This window comes from Melospiza melodia, chromosome 1, assembly GCF_035770615.1.
Source record: "Melospiza melodia melodia isolate bMelMel2 chromosome 1, bMelMel2.pri, whole genome shotgun sequence".
NCBI classification, from domain to species: domain Eukaryota; kingdom Metazoa; phylum Chordata; class Aves; order Passeriformes; family Passerellidae; genus Melospiza; species Melospiza melodia.
In genome coordinates, this window is record NC_086194.1 from 138,823,300 (window position 1) to 138,843,890 (window position 20,591).

The window sequence follows — 20,591 nt, forward strand, 5'->3', positions numbered from 1 at the left end:
GAAAGAGAAAATAGCTGGCTTTCAAGAAACAGGGTGAGGGGAAGATATGTTCTCCAGCTGCAGGAACACTGATACCTACTGTGCCTGCTTTTTTCCTTTCCCTCACAGATAAATTATTATTAAGGATACAAAAACCAAGTGCTTTGTGGTTTTGGCAGATCAGCTAAGGCCAGTTAATGGAAAAGACTGGTGAAATGAATGATACAGTTGTGCAATGGAAACTTGGCATTTCTCTCCTGGCACATTCATTCTCTTTAGATGCATGATTAATATGAGAATGACAACCTCCCCGCTTCTATCACGAGTCATGAAAAGAGATGCTAATTTCAGAGACACTACCAAACCAAGGCTCAGTAATGTACAGATCATGGAAAGAAGACAGTGAAGAATGAAGAGCACACTGCATTTGCTCATGAACAAGCATGCTGCAAAAACATCTCCCAGCCCAAATATCTTTTCTTCCATTTGGAGCCTTCAGTGTGCTAAATGCCCTTCTAATATCCAATATTGACTATTTGCTCACAAGGACAGTTTAAGGACAAATTAGAACAATAAAATAAATTTGACATTTACAGCCTTTTGAACGGAAAGAGAATGAAAGCAAAGCTGGGATGATGAACACGTTTAAAAGGACACTACAGCATTGGGAAGTGCTTTTGATGCAAGGAACCAGAAGGTGAACTGTAGGCCTTAGTGCCTGCACAACACCAGCTGTCCTATGACTTCCTCTTGCCATTCCTTTGTAAATTAGAGTTGTTATCCAAAGCATCAATCACAGGTATTGGGGCGTTTCGTTTGTTTGATTAAAATGGTTATATTCTTGTTTCTAAGCATCTTAAGTGAGATGCTGGTATAATAAAAAATTCCTTTCTCTAAAATAAAGAAAAAGAAGTAATTCTGGTTATTAATATCAGTTATTTTGCTAGTGTGATGCATATATAGCAATAAAATAACACAAGTCGCCTTCATGCAACAGATTTCATCTGTATTCTGAGACGCTAATTTTAATCTCTTCCCACTCCCAATCTTTTAACTTCATGAAACCCTAAAATAAAATGTTTTAGCACATTTCACAGGGGTATTAAATATTTATTTTTCTCATGCCAATATAAAAAACCAAAGTAAAGACAAGTGATAATCGCTTAAAAGATCACAATATACTGATAGATTTAGTCTTAAAATTATATATTGTATATTAAGGACAGTCCACAAAAGGAAGAATAACAATTATTATTTAGTTTGACTACTAATGGAACCTTAAATCCTAGCAATATATTCAATTTTCTTATAATGCAAAGACAGACTTACACCCTCTGACAGCAATCTGGTTAAAACAAGGCTATCCAGCTTCAAGAACTTTACCTCCATTTCTTCCTTGCTACAGCCTAAAAGGCAGATAGAAAACTATCCATTATAAAAAGCACTGAGTTTTGCTACACACCAACAGAAAGAGCTTAACTGAGGATCATGAGTGTCACTGCCAAAAAAAAAAAAAATTAAGGAAATGAAGGGGAAAAAAAGTATTTGATTATTTGATCCTTCCTATGTTTGGATGTAAAAACTGAAAGTTGAGGTGAGCACTGGCCCACCAGATGAGGCTTTTCCCCCAAAATATGAAGGAATTATCTTCTTTTAACTGAAGTGATCTCCCATTAATTTTCCGTATTAACCCAACTGCACATTTAACAGTTTGACATAGCAGATACTATCATTAAACCTGACACATCATCTGAAATTTTCCATTACCTGTCCATATCTGTTGGAAAGAAATATTCCATTTTACATGCCAATTAAAACCATCCAAGGATGCACCTTTCTGAAGATCCATCTTTCCATGATACAAATAATTTTCAATTTATGAATAAAGTATGATCTAGCATTTCACACCACTAGAGGGACCCATAAGCATTCTAATTTCACATCGATTCCCATCAAACTATTAAGAAATGCACTATATTAGATCCATGAATGTTGGTGGTTTTTTTTTAAATTAAGAGTTGCTATTTTACCACTCATGGTTTGAATTTTAAAATATTTTTACAACATTCAGTATTCAAGTATTATATAAAACTATTACTTCATTTGGGAAGATATAATTTTAGTAAGGATTTTCAAGTTACATAAAAAGACTAATTTAGATTATTGGGGTCTAAATTATCTCACTGTAGTTCCTGTCTTTCTTAAAACCACTTAGAAGACTAGCATCATTTTAAGACACTACACTTCTGCTTAAAATATATTAAGCTATACTGTTTTGGTTTTAACGTACAATATGTAACTACATACACATTCATAAATATTTTTTTATTTTCCAAATATTTTCCATTATTTTCCAAATAATAACGACTGCTGGAAAATATGTTGTGGGTTAAGGATTAATGAAACAAACATGGTTTTGCAAGTGTCTTCTAAATGGAATGAGAAAAATAAATTAGGTTTCAAGAAAGTCTAGAATTACCACGACTCTCTTAAAAACTCTAGTGGTTTTCATTAGACGCTACCTGATGGAGGGGAAGTGGTAGGCATCACCACCACCTAAAATAACTTTTCCTGAAGGATCTTACAGAGCAAAAGGATCTCATTGCCTTAGCAAAGCACAGAACCATAGAATAATTTAGGTGGGAAGGGACAGAAGAGACTTCTGAACGTCCTTTAGTCCAATCCTCTGCTCCAAGCAGCGCTAATTTGAGGGAATTTGCTCAAAGTGAAGGGATTAGACTACTTCAGTATGAAATAAATGCCAAATCTCCAATGGCACTATAAGTCATTGCACAGTAGTAGAAGTATAAAAAAAGCATCATGGAAAGGTATCTACAGGACTTTACTAATTTACCTCTTTTGAATTTTGGCTCATCTTAGAATTTCTGTAAACACCTCAGGAAAGATACAAAATTAAGTGGATTAAACACTGCCATTTCTGTGCTCAAATGAGTAACATTTTGCAATAATCTCAGGACTAGGAAACTACATACAAGGCAGTCTTTCCATACCAGTTTACCAGTTTTCATAAGCCCAGCAATCCTGAAGTTGTATTTTTGGGGATTTTTTTAACCCTAATCCACTCATTGGGCATGGCAAATCTGCAATTCACAACAGCATACTGTAAACTAAGAAACCTCACTGAAGCTAATTATTTAGAGGAATATCATCAGAACACAAATATACAAAATATATACAAACACAGTCTTTTACAAAATGGGTTATGCCATGTTAATCAAGATACTAATCCTCCTGAAGAACTCGACATATAATGGTTCCAAACTCTTTTCCCAAAAGGATAATATATTTCAGATCGTTGCCAAATCATTTTCTTGCTGTCTTCCCAGAAAAACCCACCTCTCTTTGGTGTCCTAGAAATCTTCAGTTCTACAGTAAATGAATGACAGAACTCACAACTCATCTTTTTTTGTCTATTTTTCATCACCAGAAAAAAAAAAAGAATCGAAAACCAATGGTTTTTCGATCATGGTTAACAAAAAATTAATTTCCTTTACCAGCCTTTACTTTACTTTATGATGGTCAGTACAGAAAATCAAACTGGGAGCGCAGATGAAAACAAAAGAATTTTGAGGTATTTTCTACCAGACTGTCTGGCCTAAATAAGGTATTAGGAGAAAGAATACATTGGAGAGGTTCAAAAGAAATGGGGAAAAAAACAGAATATATCACTGTCTTCTTCTATGGTCAAACTTAAGCCAGCAATGAAATACAGAGTGGCCTGTACCTGTGCAAGACTCCAGAGCACACAGACTGTTCCACAGTAGCTTGGAAAGAAGAAACATCTAGAATAACAAAGGAAAAAAACAAACCTGCTCTATATTCTCAATTAAAACTTTTTATCTCCACATCTTCCTTAACCAAGTTCACTTCAAGCTCACTCTTTTCATTTGGCCAATACAACTGTATCTGAAGCATTTTCTGATTTCCCCTTGTGTAACTGCATTCTCCAACCTAAATCAAAGTCAAAATTTCTCTCATATTACAGAACACAATTTACTGGAATAATCTGGATTGTGAATAATTAGAAGACAAATTTAGTATTGCATCATTCACAGAAAGGCAGTTTTTGAAGTAATCTCTCAAGTGCAAGCTTTTTACTCCTCAGTGATGGTATTTTCAAAAGGCAACAAATACTTCAAGCTGTGATCACATAAATCTTCCTGCATTACTTTACTCATTGTGAAACTCACCCTTCTTCACAGAGGACTGCTGAACAAGACAGATAATGCCTGTTAAACATAACCAAATAGGTAATTCCTCTATTTTCTGAAACAAAAAAAGGGCATTGAAATGAATCTGGACTCTGCTTAGTTTATCTCAATCTTTTGATGGCATCACCAAACGCATCATTAGCTGCTGCTACACAAAGATTTTTCAAATTGTTTCAGGCAATCAATTTGGATTTGCACTCGTCTCTTTGAATTCTGGAATCTCAGCCAAGGGAAGTCTAAACTCACTGTTCAAGGTAAACATTTTCAAATGGTTCATGAGCTAAGAACCAGAAAGTTAAAAACATCCTTGAAACAGCACATGCTGACATTTTTGCCAGACCTCAGAATAGCTTATAATACAATCCACAAATGGTAATTTCCAAGTAAACAGTCTGAAGGTTGTAAAAAAAAGGTAAACTCTGGAATTTCATCATGTATTTGCACTCTCAAGGAAGAGAATTAGATTTATCCATCACCTATAAAACATCTCTTCCTTTCTTTCCATTTCCCCGTTAAAAGGCTCCATACACAGCTAAGGAGAATCATCTAAGTCTCAATGAAGTCTTATACTGTACCATTATTCTGTATGCAAGTGATTATTTTCTTCAAAATTGAGCATTCCTGAATGTTACCAAACACATACTGACTAATTCAAAATCCCTTCTTCTTTCTAAGATATTTTAACTCGCAGATGTGACAGATTTGGTTATCTATAAAACACAAAACAGAGCCCCATGTAGTGGCAACATCATCATCCCCCCATAGAAGCATGCTCAGATAAGACTGGCACAAGAGAATTCTAAAAACCTTTTTGACAAGATCTTACTTATTCTAGGCCAAGCACAACAGGAAAAACAATAAGAAAACCAGGTTTCTTCTCTGCAAAATCAAAATATTCATTTTTCTATGTGGTTCCTCCAGACTATATCCAACAACCCTTTCCTAAAAGGAAGCTTAAAAGCCTTAATTTCAGCTGTATCTGCATATGACATTTCTCAATAGCTTTTTGTTATCTTAATTATTTATTTGATCTTCATTCATTTTGGCTTCACTTCCTTACTATAACATAATGTACATATCACTGTGTACACTCACTCTTTGGGGTTTTTTTTCAGGAGAAACAGAGAGTGATTAGGGCACATTATATATGTCTTTCTTTGTGCATGCTAGGAACACCTCCAACAATCAAAATTTCTTACGGGTAGTGTGTATACATACATACATACATATATAAAAAAATAGACACTACTGACAACCTCTCAATAGCAAGAAAACAAAGTCTACAACTTTATTGCTGGTTTACTCTTTCTGAAAAAAAGGAATATTTTTATCTTGTCACCAATTCTTCTATCAAAGATTTTGTTTCACATTAGCTTTTATCAACATATTCTGACAACATTGAAGACTGAATTACTGGATATGATGTCTCAAGCAACGTAAAGAAAATTTTGAAGTATTCATGTAAACCGTAGCCTATTGGTAAACCAGAAGACAGTAAGAGTGATTATAACCACTGCAATCACTTCTTCAATAGCTTCCCTGAAAACCAAACAGTACACGCTGCATTCTCACAGCAAACTGCAACACTCCCTTCTTGTTTCTCATGGAGTGAAAAGTAGATCCAATGTTCTACAGTCACTACAATAAAACATTATAGTGTATGCATTTTACTGTGCAATAGTGAATTCAGAGGAAGAAAGTTGAGGAAGAAATTCAGAGGAATAAAGTTGGCTGCTCTCTCCTTTCCAGAAATGGTGGATTTAAGATGCCATCTTGATGTTATGCCCATGGTCCCACACAGGCATAACCAACAGAACACAGTAACAGAAAAGCTGATAACTGATAACATTAACCAGCTGCCAACCAACAAGAAGAATATAATCCTCACTTTGCCCGTTCACCAGGAAGCAGTGTTGTTAAAACAAAAATGTATTAAGCTATTCTTCTTGGTAGTTCCTGCAATTACCTATAAAAAGGAGACTGCTGGAATAACAGATAATGTATTAGGAAAACTACCATCAAACAAAGTTAGCTTAATCATCAGTGAAATCCTGCATTTAATAAAGCTCAGATATTACTCCCATTCCACTGTCCTAACAACAACAGTATTTTTCCAACCATCCTCCTAAAATCAAACTTTCTAAAAGTTACTGTTGAGAATACTTCTAGACAGGTTAGAAACTTGAATATTCACGTATCAGTTACAGAATTTTGGGATGAAATACAGAGGCTGAGCTAATAATGCCTAAGAAGATATAGAAGTGATCTTCAGAAATAAGTGCTGACAAACTTTACTTTGGCAAGACTCGTTGAAGCTGTGAGTTCAAATAGTGTTATGAAGCTAAGCAATGCATTTAAAATTCACTACTCTTCCAACCTATCAGTAAAATACAGGGTTAAGAGCCTATCAATAAATATTAGAGAAGAGACTGGTCAGCATATTATTAGCTACCCCTCCTGAAAGATATTCAAACTCTTCTCAAAACATCATTGACAGAAAAAGAAAACAATGCTGAACAACCAAAGTTAGCTAAGCAAAACACAGAACAGCACTAATGCTGTCAGTCACAGTCAGCGCTGTGACTGACAGCAACTACATAAATCCTCTGCAAAACACATAAGCAATGACCATTGCAAACAATTTAGAACCACAGAATATTGATAGTGGATAGTACAAGGAAGTTACAGTGAAACTACACAAACACAAATGGAGGAAGCATGTCCATGCATTACTGATGTTCAGGAGCAGCTGTGGTGGGGAGAAAAAAAAAAGCAACATTCAGATGGTTTAGTCTGCTTCAGCTAAAGAGACCCTTTCCAGTTCAGTATTTGCCCCAAGGAAAGAAGAGCTGGCTGACTCCTCTCACAAGTTATCGCTCAAATGGGTATTTTTCAGTCATGTACCTCTGTGTGGCAGAATCAACTCCTTCTGAAGTAACCAGGAGAGGGCAGGGGAACGGGCAGGAAGAATATCCTAAAAATTAGGTCAAGTCTGATTCCTGCAACTTCTCTCTACTGGCAGTCTCATAGTGCATTACTAAATCTCTTTGACTTAAAACAATTAAGGAAACACTGATCAGGAATAAATTAGCATTGCAGAGAGGGGAAAAAAAACATTTTAGGGATAAAAAAGAATCCCACATTTATGCAAATTACTAGATAACCTACTAATATGGGGAGAGATTGTGTGGAATTCTTGACTTTGAAAGAAACTCCACAATGTGGCAGGAGCCTGGAAGTCAGAGCACCTTTTCAACAAACTACAGTCCTGAAGTGCAAAAAAAATCTGACTATAATATGACAACTCTGAAAACTAACAGACGAACTGACCTGCATGGGAAGGTAAAGCCAAAGAACTTTTTGGCCCTCCTAGCAATATTTTTTGCTGTCATTAAACACCACAGGTGATGTTGCTAAAAGCTGGTGGCTGTGTCTCAACAAGTAGGGGCAAGGAGAAAGGGTGTGAAAGTTCTTTTACAGACTAGTCATGATCTGCCTGATGCACAATCATGAGGATGGAAAGAAACAGTGTGATGAGGACCATAAAAACCAGTTAATCTGACAACAGCAATAATATCATATGACTGCCTTTTAACAGGCAGTTATTTTAATACTTGTTAGCATTTCCTATATCAGCATGAAATGCTACATATATATATATACACACAAAAAGACAATTACAATACTTCATAAATTGCATGCTATTTCTGCAGAGAATTTATTATACTCAATCAGGACTTGAGATGAAACTCTTATCCTCTGTATTGAAAAAAATCTACATAGCACACTCTTCAAACTTTGTTTTCTCACCTATTTTTATGAAACTTTTGAACAAAACTAAGAGTTTAAGAGTTTTAGAAATTATCTACTTTTAAAAATTATAACTTCAGTTAAGATCAGAGTATAAGACCAGTTTCTGCCACTCATTTTTATGAATAAAGTAATTACAACAACCACACTTACTACCATGAAATCGGCTTTACTGAATCTCTCCATTGCATTCAGAATACTTGGAATTGTGCTGATACAATGCTGGTATAGATCCTTTATGACAGTACCTTAATTATTGGCATAATTTAATTAAGACTCAGATCCCCTGCACTTTTGCTGCATATTGGTTTGGTGGTGTCAAAATTTTATATTACAACAACTACTGACAAATTTAGTTGTAATAATATGGATGGATAATATAACTTTTTTCTCTACAAAAATATTCTTCTTGTAACACTTCTGAAAAAATAAAAGATTTCTCAAACACATAATCAAAAAAATTTAGGCTGCCACTTTCTCCTAAAACTTCAATTTTTATTTAAGATCTGTCTCTGTACAAAAATTTAAGGCCTAGCTACACACCTGAGTAGATGTAAATGTTCATTCATTATGATGACGTCAAGAATATTGATATTACTGTAATCCTGTTCAAGCGTCATCCTGGACAGGGCCTTTCTAGTGCTTTACAAAAACAGAAAAGTATTCTCCTCAACAGATTGTGTCTGCCAAGTAAGCACACAGCACACACATCAGTAGCTGTTTAGAAGATACATCTTCATTTCCATATGGATTCAGGTCTAAATTCAATGAGTTTAAAATTATAATTTTTAAAAAAAAAATATTTAGTAGTGAAGATATTCCTCTTCTATTTTTGGTAATGAGCTAGAATGAAAGATTTTCCTCAGAAGTATAAAAAAAATCGTTTTGCTGTAAGAGCTGCTAACTTTACTTTAGAGGCTCAGTTGTTAAAATTGATGGAGGCCTTTGTTTATTTGTCATTTATCTGCTTTTAAATACTTACAGTGAAAAATACGGAAATCAATGTATGGATGAGAACCTCTTCTCTCTGTTTCAAATCCTGCCCGACTTCTTACTCGCACATCTCCTAGAAACAGGGTCAAGAGTGAAATAAAAGTGTGGAAGAGTGGCAGAGATAAAATGCAAATGAACATAGCCTGGAGGGGTAAAGATTCATGTTCTTAATGGAGGAGAGTAATTCAAACAATAGGCCTACTTCAATGCTGTTTGTTTTAAAGGTGAAATTCAAAACAAAGTTTGAAGACTTGTTAAACATGCAATCACATGCTTTCTTGCCAAAATCTCTCCTGCCTAAGCATACGTTGCCAGAAGCATGTGATAAGCATTCAGATGAAATTAGGAAGAGCTTGCTACACCAGTATGGTAAAAATGCACCTTAATATGACAGAAAACAAGAACATTTAAAGTTGATTTGTTCCTCAGTAACACACATACAACAATAACATTTTGTAGAATACAAAAAAGATTCAACTTCTAGAAATGGTAGCTTTTAGCAAAGAAGCTAGTTACAATATGGTTTTATATTATAAAATATTTTCCCACTAGCATTTACTTACTTGCGCTCAGCTGTTTGAATATTACACAAGAGCCTATTAAAATACCAAAACTCAGTATTAAAATTTGATCAAACTATTTTGCACTGTAATTAGCTTCAACCTCAATCTTTTAGCATGCTACTTGATTTCTACTTATGCATTTTACCAACTGAAAGCTGATCAGTATTCTTTCATTAGATAGTTGTATGTATTAATATAAGCAGTTCACCTGCATTAAAAACTTTCACTTAAAATCCTTTTGTAATTACAAATTTGGAGAAATCTTCGAGAATCAAATGCAATACTGTTTCCCTCCTCAAACTCTAACAAAGATAAATTTAAGATGTGCAAATGTTGTGGTTTCTAATTATGAGAATCTATCAAGTGTTGTATTCACCTCACTTCAAACACAGCACTTCCCACATGAAACCAAAATAAGTAATTAACAAAAAAGCACTATGATTTAGTTTATAAGAACTAAATAAAAATACAGCTATTTATTTTTCATCAAGTCAGAGGCATCTTAAGAGCATTTTTTTCCATTTTTTCTTTTCTAACCTGCAATGTGTAACGCTGAAGCAGTCAACTTATCAGAAAATAGCTAAAGGTACTGACTTACACTTCAGTTAATATGCTTTTAAATACCTAACAGGTATCTTTCTAGAGATACATATCTATAAACACTGACACATCTACAGTGATGCACTTTACATGAATGTTATCTTGTGAGGCATGCTGGAAGGACCACAAAATGGTAAGCAGGCCCAGGGCTCCCCTAAAGTTTACACATCAGTAAAAATATAGTAAATACATGTGCCCTTCAGTTATTAATCCTTTTTTATTTTAACTGAAAACCATAACTGAGCTGCAAGGGAAAGCAACCCAAATACTATCTCCAAGTATTAATTTTCAGACCACTTACAATATATTACTTATAAAGGCTTCAAGCATTCATTTGAGCAGAGTGCAAGAGACTTGTTTCCTTCCAGGCAATACAGAGGCAGCAAATTGTAGAACTCTTCTGTTAGGCACAAGCAACTGGTGAATTTTATTTACAAAATAAATTAACAAAAATGAAAAAGAGAGGAAACTTTGGAAGAGAAGGGGCAAATGCATTAGTAGCTGTATATGAAAATAACAGTGTGCATGGAGGAAAATTCGACTTTCATTACCTTTCACTCATATTTATCTGGGTAATCAGGCATAGCTACAGCTGTGTGAATGAGTTCACCAGCTAAATTAAAAGAAAATAAAAGAGGTTTTTTAGTGAAGCTAATTTTTTACAGAAAAAGTGATACAGCTTTTGTGATTTATTTTTAGTTTTAAATGCAGATTTTTACTTTTAAAATTTACAAACCACAGTACCAATCAGCAAATAGTTTCAGACAGTGTATGACTAGGTTGTGGCAAACAATTTAAGTGTCAAAAATAGAAAAAATTTACAGAAAAATACCTGAAGACCAATATGGAATTCTGCAAATAACAATACTTATTCTGCAAAGAACAATAACTTTGTTCTTTTTCATTTACTACCCTTGATTAACAGCATAGACTAACAACACAAATAATAGTATCCTTGGTACCCTTGAAATGCCTGCAATGTTGAGAACTTTAGGGAGGAAAGCAAGAAAAACTCTCTGCAAGTAAAATGAAGAAGTGCAACTGACTACATTACTTTAAACAGGAATGATCTGAATATTTATTTACAGGAGTATTTAGCCAAAGAAGGAATTGTATACTAAAAATGCACATGGCAAACTAAGAAAAAGGCAGCTGTAATAAGAAAAAGCTAAAATAATTGTATTTACTTGCATATATATAAAATGAGGAATTCCCAGCAAGGAAGGTAAATATTTTTCATTATATAGTGATTGAACAAAATTCTCTCTCCCTAATCATGGTAGAAGAAGCGATTAAAAAAAGAAGAACAATATCTCAACATTGATTATTTTTTTTAGAATACAACTGGATTTATTCTGGAAAAACATACCCCTTCTACAAGACTGGAATTCATTACAGCAAACAAAGCAGAAAATTCCCTCGTGCCAAAACGAAAGCAAAAGAGATGCCTCCATTATCATGGTACAGAACTGCTGCATTTTTCAAGATTTCAGACCATAAATGTACTTGAAAAATATTGGTACAAGTGGAATTTTCTGATACCATACATCCATCTGAAGTTTCTAAATAAACAGAAGTAAAAAAAGGGATAACTGGCAGCACATTATGAAATAATGTGCTATTGGCACAGTGAAACTAATCTCTAGTGCATATGTATAGTTAGTTCCAAAACATCCAGAAATACGGGATCATCATTAGGCATTCACTCTTTGGTTAATGTAACCTGCAGAAGATTAATGGATCCCAAATGCACCCACTTCATTGTACCTTCACACAACATAACATGTTCATATCAATTTGCTTGGGAAATCCTGCACAAGTGTTTTGCAATCCTGTGACTGTGAAGTTATGCAGAATTTAATTTTAAGAAATATGTTTATCTTCACAGAGAACTTCACAAAAAAGCAGAAGATATCTCAGATTTGAGATTACTTTTATCAATCAAAAGGACACTGTTACATAATTCCTTCAAACAGCAACAGAAGTCCAACCTCAGAGCCAACCATTATTACAGTAGCCAAAAGACAATTAAAATTCAAACCTAAAACAAAAGAACTTATGAATAACATTTCTTTATTTAGACCCTTACAAACATATTGAAATGCTTACACAATCTTTTTAAGCCATCAGATCCTGCAGTTTGCTTATAGGTAAATTTCCTTGGGGGAGGGCAGCAAGCTGACTGACAGTTTTTATCTGAAGTATCTCTTCAGCCACTTTCAGCCACACTGGAAAGATTCCTGTGTTAGCTCTATGGAACACATTCAAGTCCAGCATCTTAATGATACTGGACTTCCAGGAACAATTTTTTTCTCTCTTTGCGAGTTTTGCTGATTCCAAAGAATCAAGAGAAAGATTTTAAAAATGTGAAGCTTTCCTTTCCAACCTTTATTCTGAGCACAAAAATGATACAATATCTGATGGCTGAGTATTTAGCTACACTTTTTTTCCAGAATAGTCCTGCATGATCAGGATCGCTTGCATTTTTAAGACAAAGATCATACTGGCAAAAACTTAATTGAAGACTAAATCAATCATGGAAGAAGGAATGTAAGAGGGAGGTTTGCAGCTATAACTGAAAACTGGAAAGTAATCAGGGCTGTAACAAAACTTACCTTGAAATAGATTGTTTAATTCCTGCCCCTGTCTCAGATTCCTGCTCACACCACAAGGACAGCTCTGATACTTACGAGGCAGCTGAAATGCCACAGCTGACATCCCTGGGCGTTAGGGTTACCCAGCACACACTTGGTGCTGCCCTAACACTGCAGTGTGGCACAACAACAATGCAGCAGCTGCTTGGGGAGCTGAGGCCATCCAGAGCAGAGGCAGAAACCTCAGAGACCATGAAGGACAGCTGGGAGCAGAAATTACAACAGCCACCTCAAGGTAAAGGATTCAAGTCAAAGCCAAGAGGTTGTGAAGAGCAGGATTTTCAGACAGAATTAATAACTTCACAGATTAAAATTCCTATTAAATTTGTTGGAGAAACAGATGACAGGTCAGCTGAATGTGACAGAATTAAAGCAAACAGAAAACAAAAACAAACTACCAGAGAAAAGTGTGCACAGTACACAGTAGTTTTTGTCCAATGTTTCCTATTTGAAGTGATCAAGACCTCTAAAGGAAGATAAATGCTCCAATTGTAGCTGAGAGGTGCATGCTCACCAATACAAGCAGTCAGTGTCCCACACTTTCTACCCCATGCACAGTAGAAAAACCTTCAGTTAATATAAAGCACAAGAAAAGGAAACCAGAAAAGCAATAGAAAAATCAGAAAACTATCAAGATTACACAGAAGCACTTACAAGATATTTTGAGAATTCCCCATAGTTGCTGAGAAAAGTGGTTGCGGTGATGCAGATGTTTTAGCCTTTCCAAGGTCTTAAAAGAAAAATTCTACAATGCTGCATCTGTATCTATATTTTAAAACAGTAAATAAGGCACACGGGAGTGGCTTAGTGTATATTTTGGGAATGGGGTATGACAGATGAGTCATTCCAGTCAACGCTGCCTGTTTATATCGACACACTGATGAAGGCAGTTAGGAGTGAGCTTTTTATTTTGCATACTCCTAAACAGGATCTTTTAAATTGAACCTGGACACACTGCCATAGCACAGGAATTCCTAATTACTTGGTGTAAATGAATTTCCATTGGATTTACCATTGGAACAACCTGAAAACATTGAATGAAGCAACTTCATGGCCAGCACAACTCAACAAAGGCAGAGGGAGTTATTGTAGATGGTTTTGGCCTTACATTTTTGGTCTACTGAGATAAACACCTTATCAAGGTACATTTTATTACTAGATACATTTATTCCATTAGTATGGAATAAAACCAACCAAGTAAAAGGCAAATCTGCTCATGACTGTGCCTAACTTCCCATTAAGTTACAGCTGATGATTCCTTATAGATTATTTTGCTCAAGTGCACTAGGATAAATAGAACAAAAACAAAAATCTAATAATACTGCAGGAAAAGCAATGCTTCACATTTCTTGCAAAAAATTGTAGTAGAATATATTAACCCTTGAATCTACTCTAATATGAATGTTTCTACATACTGATGAGTGCAACTGTTCAGCTTTCAGGCTGGTCTTTTTTACAGTCGATTTACAAGTACAAAAAATTATGTAAATAGTTGCTAACTTGTACAGTATAGTACAGATAAGATTTGCATAAACCAAGTGATATCTATTAAGTGAGAAAATAACACAAATTTACCAAACAATGATTCAAACATGCCATAAGCAATTTTTTGTTTGCTTGTTACTACCCTCCTCCCCCACCTAAGTTGGAAGTCAATCCTTTAAAAGATTTACTGCTTCTGAATAGCAGAACAGCATGAATGAATTATGCCAGCAAGAATTATACTATTCAGAACAAACATCAATCTCATTATGTAATAATTATTTTCAATGAGAGTACAAGTGAAAAATTAATTTACTTAACATCATGTTCTGAATATTTTCCAGTTCTACCTATGAGAATAGTGGAAGTTTTCCAAGACAAATGAAATTTTTCTCTCCAGTCATATGTACGTATCAAAAACTAGAGGAAACCATGTTTTGCTTCTCTCTAGATTTACTTGAGCATTATCACAAATCCTTCTGCAGAAATGATGGGCCTAACTACTTCATTTTAAGTTCTGAAAACAAAATAAACCTATTTACAACAACAACAACAACCCAGCAGCTTTTTCAATAAACATTTAGAACCCAGTATCTTCTGTTCTCATCTAAACAAATCCCCAAAGTAATTAAATTCTCTGATCAAAACCCCTTCATTAGACAGTCAGTGCTACAGTATTAACAGCTACACAAATGTAAAAAAATCAAAATAACCAGAAAAAAACAGTGAAGCTGCTTAGTCAAAATTTAATTTATATGTATATATGACCATATATTCCTACATATGTAGGTTACGACTATAAATTCTTATACACACATGCCTATAGCTTACAAGTTTAAATTCAGAGACAATGCAGTTATGAATTTCTGGGGACTTGAACATGTGCAATATACAACTAAACTGAAAAGACTCAGGGCATAAAATGACATGTTCTGGCTGATGTAGTTGGAGATGGTTAAGAATTTGTAATGAGTAGCTGCTGGTGTTCATTGAGCTGTGTGAGACATCATGCAAGCATTCCTAGTCCATTTCAACACAGATTCATAGCTCAAGGTGGCTAAATTAAGTGGCATCACACAGCAGTGGAACAGACTTAGAGCACATACACAGTCCCCATGCCATCTGCACCACCAGCAGCCTCCAGAAGAGGTGTGGGAAATACTGAATCTGGCAGCCAGATCTGCAAGAGCCTTCCATCTTTCTCCTCTCAACAAATGACCTCAAGTCCTTCTGTGCACTCACTACCACAGAGGGTCTCTGGATGCTTTCCCCTCCCAATACCATTCTTTTGTTTGAACTGGGCTTTACCCTTTATCTCCCTGCCACTCTGGACGCACTCCTCAGTAAGTTGACTGAACTACTCAGCCCTGTCAAGTACCCTTTCCTTTCTCCAGTCACATTTAGGATTAACAACAAAAATATTGCTTAAAATCACATCATTATTCCAAGAACACCTGGCACATTTCATAGCCTCAGTACTGAAGTTTTTAAGAATGTGTGATGACTCTCCAATAAGTGTTCTCTAAGCTATAGTTTTAACTAGAAAGATACAAGGCAGAGGTGGTAAATTCCATTACAGAAAGATCAATCATGAGTCACTTAGAAAACTTTACTTCTACCAAACACATTGGGTTAATTATAAGACCTTTCCTTTTTCTTCAATATAGGAGTAAAACATCCTACACAATGTTCAACTCAGGAAAAAAGAAACTAAAAAAGGCAAACAACCAAAAAAAACCCAAGTCAACATATAAGAACCCAAACTCTTGTAGAGATTCTAACCAAAATATTATCCAGGAGAAAGAGAATGCTAAGTTTATCAATTCAACAGAGAGATTAAAAAGTTTTTATTTGAATCAATCATAAATGTTGGAAGTTGCAATATAGAAAATGGTATGCTTACCTAGCATACGAATGTACAACGCAGTCTGATCTGAGCTGTCATAGGAAATTGCTCCACGTCTCTGAAAAAAAAAAGTGTATTTTAAGCAAGTTAGAAGAAAATAATTTTTAAATTGAAATGAAAATTATTAACCATTTCCATTTTAACTCTTAATATTAATTTTAGAAATTGTGTGTCTTTCATGCAAAATGCCTTTTTCAAGTATATTTATAGACTGATTTTGCTTTACGAGGGAACAAAGGAAGGATAGGAATTGGTAGTGAAAAGATTATGAAATACGAGATCAGTGTGGCTAAAAACACCCCCATATATTCCTTTCCAATGTTCCTCAATCATTCCTCACAATAGGAAAGACACAGAATGAGATTATGCAGACACAAGAAAGTGCTCCTCATGGCCCTCTAGAACACCATATTGAAACAAATACTTGCAGTTCCTGGTTCATATATCTACCTTTAGCTATGGGATATTTCCATCTTCTAAAGGTAAGAGATGTAATAAGTGAAATTACACCATTACTGCAGCCCTAGGATGCCACATGCTACTTTCATTCCACCTTGTATTTTCTGTAGGCAAAGCAAGGTATCACTGAGGTAAGCTGCATAAAGGCATTTCAGAGAAAGCCAGCAAGTAGTATTTCAAATTTGATTATAAAAGTTCAGAAGAGTCATTAAGTTATCCATGCACAAGACTGAGATACTCCCACATAAACTGTATTTTTTACCTACATGGGACACATTATGTGTCATACATACTAAGCTACTGTGGTAGTTACAATCCAGGAAGTCCCCTATGAAGTGGTGAACTTCACCTCTAACAGCGAAAAACTGGAGCAATGTTCTTCTCACTGGCATCACACAGTCTGCAAAGCATGACTCCACCTGGCACCCAGCCTCACACCGTGCCTTTATTGTACTTTGACCATCTTCTGCCCCTTCCTAAGGCCTTCATTAATGTTACCTGTTAATCCTAGGATGAGAGGATCACCTCCACAAGCAGACCTCCATTTTTTCTTTACAGAAATAAGATTTTTTGTGGGAGGTGCATATTAGAAACTCCTATGACCTTTCTCTGCACACCACACTTCTTTCTTACTTTGAGGACAGTGAAGTCCTTGATGCCACCAAGTCACCACATGCCTTTGAGAACTTCAGATAAAAGTCAGCCTGGTGGCAAACACAATCATCCATTTTTCTATGTACACATCAGGAACAACACTAACTCGGGGACACACAACAGCCTGAAAATGTGCAAGTTCAAAAGATAAGAAATCAAATCATGTTAGGAAACAGGACAGAAAAAATAATGTTGCCTATTGAGAAGAATTCTGAAGGAAATGAAGGAAAGAAAAATTACATGGAAAAGCAAAAAGGTAGAACTGCTGATATGCATCTATCTACAGAACAACCTAAATGAACTCAAAGACAGACTAAAGATGAGTAACCTCAATCACCATGATCTGTACAAGTGATGTGCTTAGACTCCAAACTCATAAGTTACACTTATTCTTTTAAATATTTTTCATGCCAAAACAAAAATTAAAACCTTACACTTGAAGTTGTAGAAGTTTTTTCCAAAAGTAAGATTAATATGCAATTATAGAAGAGACCAAAACACCTAGCTCCAAATGGGGTCCAATAATAATAATGGGGTCCAAGCTGTTGTAAAGACTACAAGGAAGAACTCCCTGTACAGAACTTTTATGTTGTCTCAGCCTTTGTTCTATATTTTCTTGGAAGATCATAAACCATGCTAATAATTTCTCAATATATGTTTGTACAGCATTTCTCACAGCAGTATGCCTGTTCCGATGGGAAAGGTAGAAATACAGCTACTCAGCCAGAAAATGATGCTGATTTCTCACTAACATTTTCAATGTTTTTCATTAAACTTGCCTTTGAGTTTCAGAAAATCTCAGCTAAATATATTTTCCATAGCCTGGAACATTTCATATCACCGACTAGGCACAATCAGTGATGTAATTTAGTGCTAACTTGCAATTTGCACCTGTCCATCACAGATTTCTGGACATGTCCAATACAGTTCTGTAATCTAATACAGGAGAAACCTAAGCACACATGCAGCTACAAGACTCACATACAACTGGAGCATTAGTCTGCAAGAAAGAAAACAATATACAAAAATTTACTGAAAAAGAAACCCTTTTGATATGTTGATTCTAAAATATTACTTGCTCCCTAAAATTAAATATTGTTAGATAAAGCAGTATGTATAAAGTAGTGCATCCATGTATGATATCAAATACAAAACAGATTTTTAAAAACATACAGTAGTTGCTCATATAGACAAGTGATTTTGCTCTTCAAGGACATATTTGAAACAATCAAATCTAATAAAATTACCTTAGAAAGTTTGGTTCTCTAAGGAAAAATAGAGACAATTTATTGTATCAGTTTCGCTAGCAACACTACACAAATAGCAGGACAATTTCAGCTAATTCCGCTAAAAGGACTGAGGTCTCAAAGATACTTATTCATTGAAATTTGTTAAATAAAATAGGTAAGAGGAAAACATGTATTAGCAAGTTCCACCAACAGATGTTGGGGTGGGGGGGATAATGAGTGGTCAGATCTCTTATCTTTAGACCAAGCAAGTAAGTGAGGTACAGAGAGTTGAGCACTGTGGTGGGCAGTCAGAGACAAAGGACTAAGCTAATGGTACAGAGGTTTTTTAGCAACTTGTGGTAAGCAAACAAATAATATTGCACTCATCCAGACACAGACTGCTTTGTGTCAGCTTACCCTGCAAATACGTAACAGACCATCTCCTGCAGGCTGTGGTGCATCACCTATTTTCCCACTTCAAATAACACTGACAGTGCATTTGTTATTCTACCCCCTACAGTACTCCAGAAAAATGCAAGGAAAAAGGAAGAGATAAGTAATTTAACATACCCTCTGTGGGGTTCTTTAAGATACATTGTCGATTCCAGTACTTAAACCCAGCAAGGAAAAAAATCAGATTTAATGCTTCCGTTTTTCCTGCGATATGATCGGACAGCAAATTCATAAGAGGAAAGACAAACATGTCTTGAAGAACTAAAGTTATTGCCAAGCACCAAACTGTTCAAACAACTTAATCAGCAGGATTTTACCCTTGTTGATGACCAAAAATGCCACCCTCCTCACAGCTAATCAAAGGCCCATTCTCTGTAGCCTACACCAAGACACCAACACCATACTTACCCTAAAAATATACCTTACTTACAAAGTTGAAACAACCATAGCATACACTGAATAACCCTACAGAGACCTTGGATCAGAAAATATTACTTGTTGTCATGTTATTGTCAATATGTATACTCATTTAGCATAAGAATTTATTTCTAAATCTCTGCACCACCTCTCTGTCTACCTGAAGATTTGTACCTGTTAACAGCATTACTGACCCTCTGCATAAAAATCAAACAAGTAAGCACCATTCCAGCAAGCAGACAGAATTACTAGTGCTCAAAGACAAGACAACCCTCATGGGTCTGTGTTTAGGCAGGTTCCATTTGCAAGCACAAGGACAACTTGGTTGGTGGGAATGTGCTGGATCCTAAGTGATTTAACAAATTCCTCAAATGATTACCTGAGGTTCTCAACTGCTCTGCTCCCTTCCTGGCACCAGAACAGCCACCTGACCTGGGTGGGCTGATTGCTTCAGCCGTGAAGATGGACGTCAGAAAGATGACTGGGAAGGGTAATTTATACTGGACTTCCACTGTCAAAGCCTCACCCTTAACTTCAGTTTCACATTAGAGTATCATTTATTCTTTAGAAGGGTGATACAGTCAAAAAGTTTCCTTTTTTCTTCTCCTTTGAGACATATTTGTGGAAGGTGAATGGAAGAAGTTCAAACTAAATTGGAAGATCCATTAATCCTCTAACAACACTGATACAAGGACTCTGCAAAAACATGCAAAGGGAGTATCTACCAGAACTTAGATTTAAGTCAGATCTCTCTGAATATCTTTTCACAGAGTATAAAAAGTTATTAAAGGCCACTCGATGGGAACAACGTGCCAAAATAGCACACAGATACATCTTCAAAGGGAAACCGCTTCAGTGATGCTTGGGAGCACAAGCATTTGCATGTACCACTTGGAAACGGAGCACCTGCTGCTGTTTGTGTCAAACAGAAATGTTTCCATTGATGTATCAGTTTTATCCCAGACTTCCCAATCTTGCTGAGAGCAGAGCACCAGCATTACTGCTGGGCACTTCATTTCAGCAAGGGCCAGCTTGTGGACAGTCTAGCAAAACAACTCCTGTTCTCACTCTCTAACGACACCTGCTAGAGCTGTTGGCCTTCAAAATTCAGTACCACCCATCAAAAGAACCATCCATACTTTTTGATGGATTACATGACC

At 35.6% G+C, this 20,591-nt stretch overlaps 1 protein-coding gene across 4 annotated transcripts in view; it reads right to left on the reverse strand.

Annotated features, from left to right (window-relative positions):
* Nucleotides 1-20,591, reverse strand: part of PDE7A (phosphodiesterase 7A) — a 74,856-nt gene that overhangs the window by 18,786 nt on the left and 35,479 nt on the right. For 2 of the 4 annotated variants that reach the window (XM_063169505.1, XM_063169515.1), the window contains exons 2-3: nt 16,217-16,277; nt 9,004-9,087 (exon numbers count right to left, since the gene is read on the reverse strand). In XM_063169505.1, coding sequence (XP_063025575.1) covers nt 9,004-9,087; nt 16,217-16,277 — 145 coding nt within the window. The remainder of the gene's footprint in view (nt 1-9,003; nt 9,088-16,216; nt 16,278-20,591) is intronic. The other 2 variants (XM_063169525.1, XM_063169534.1) reach the window with 1 other exon arrangement.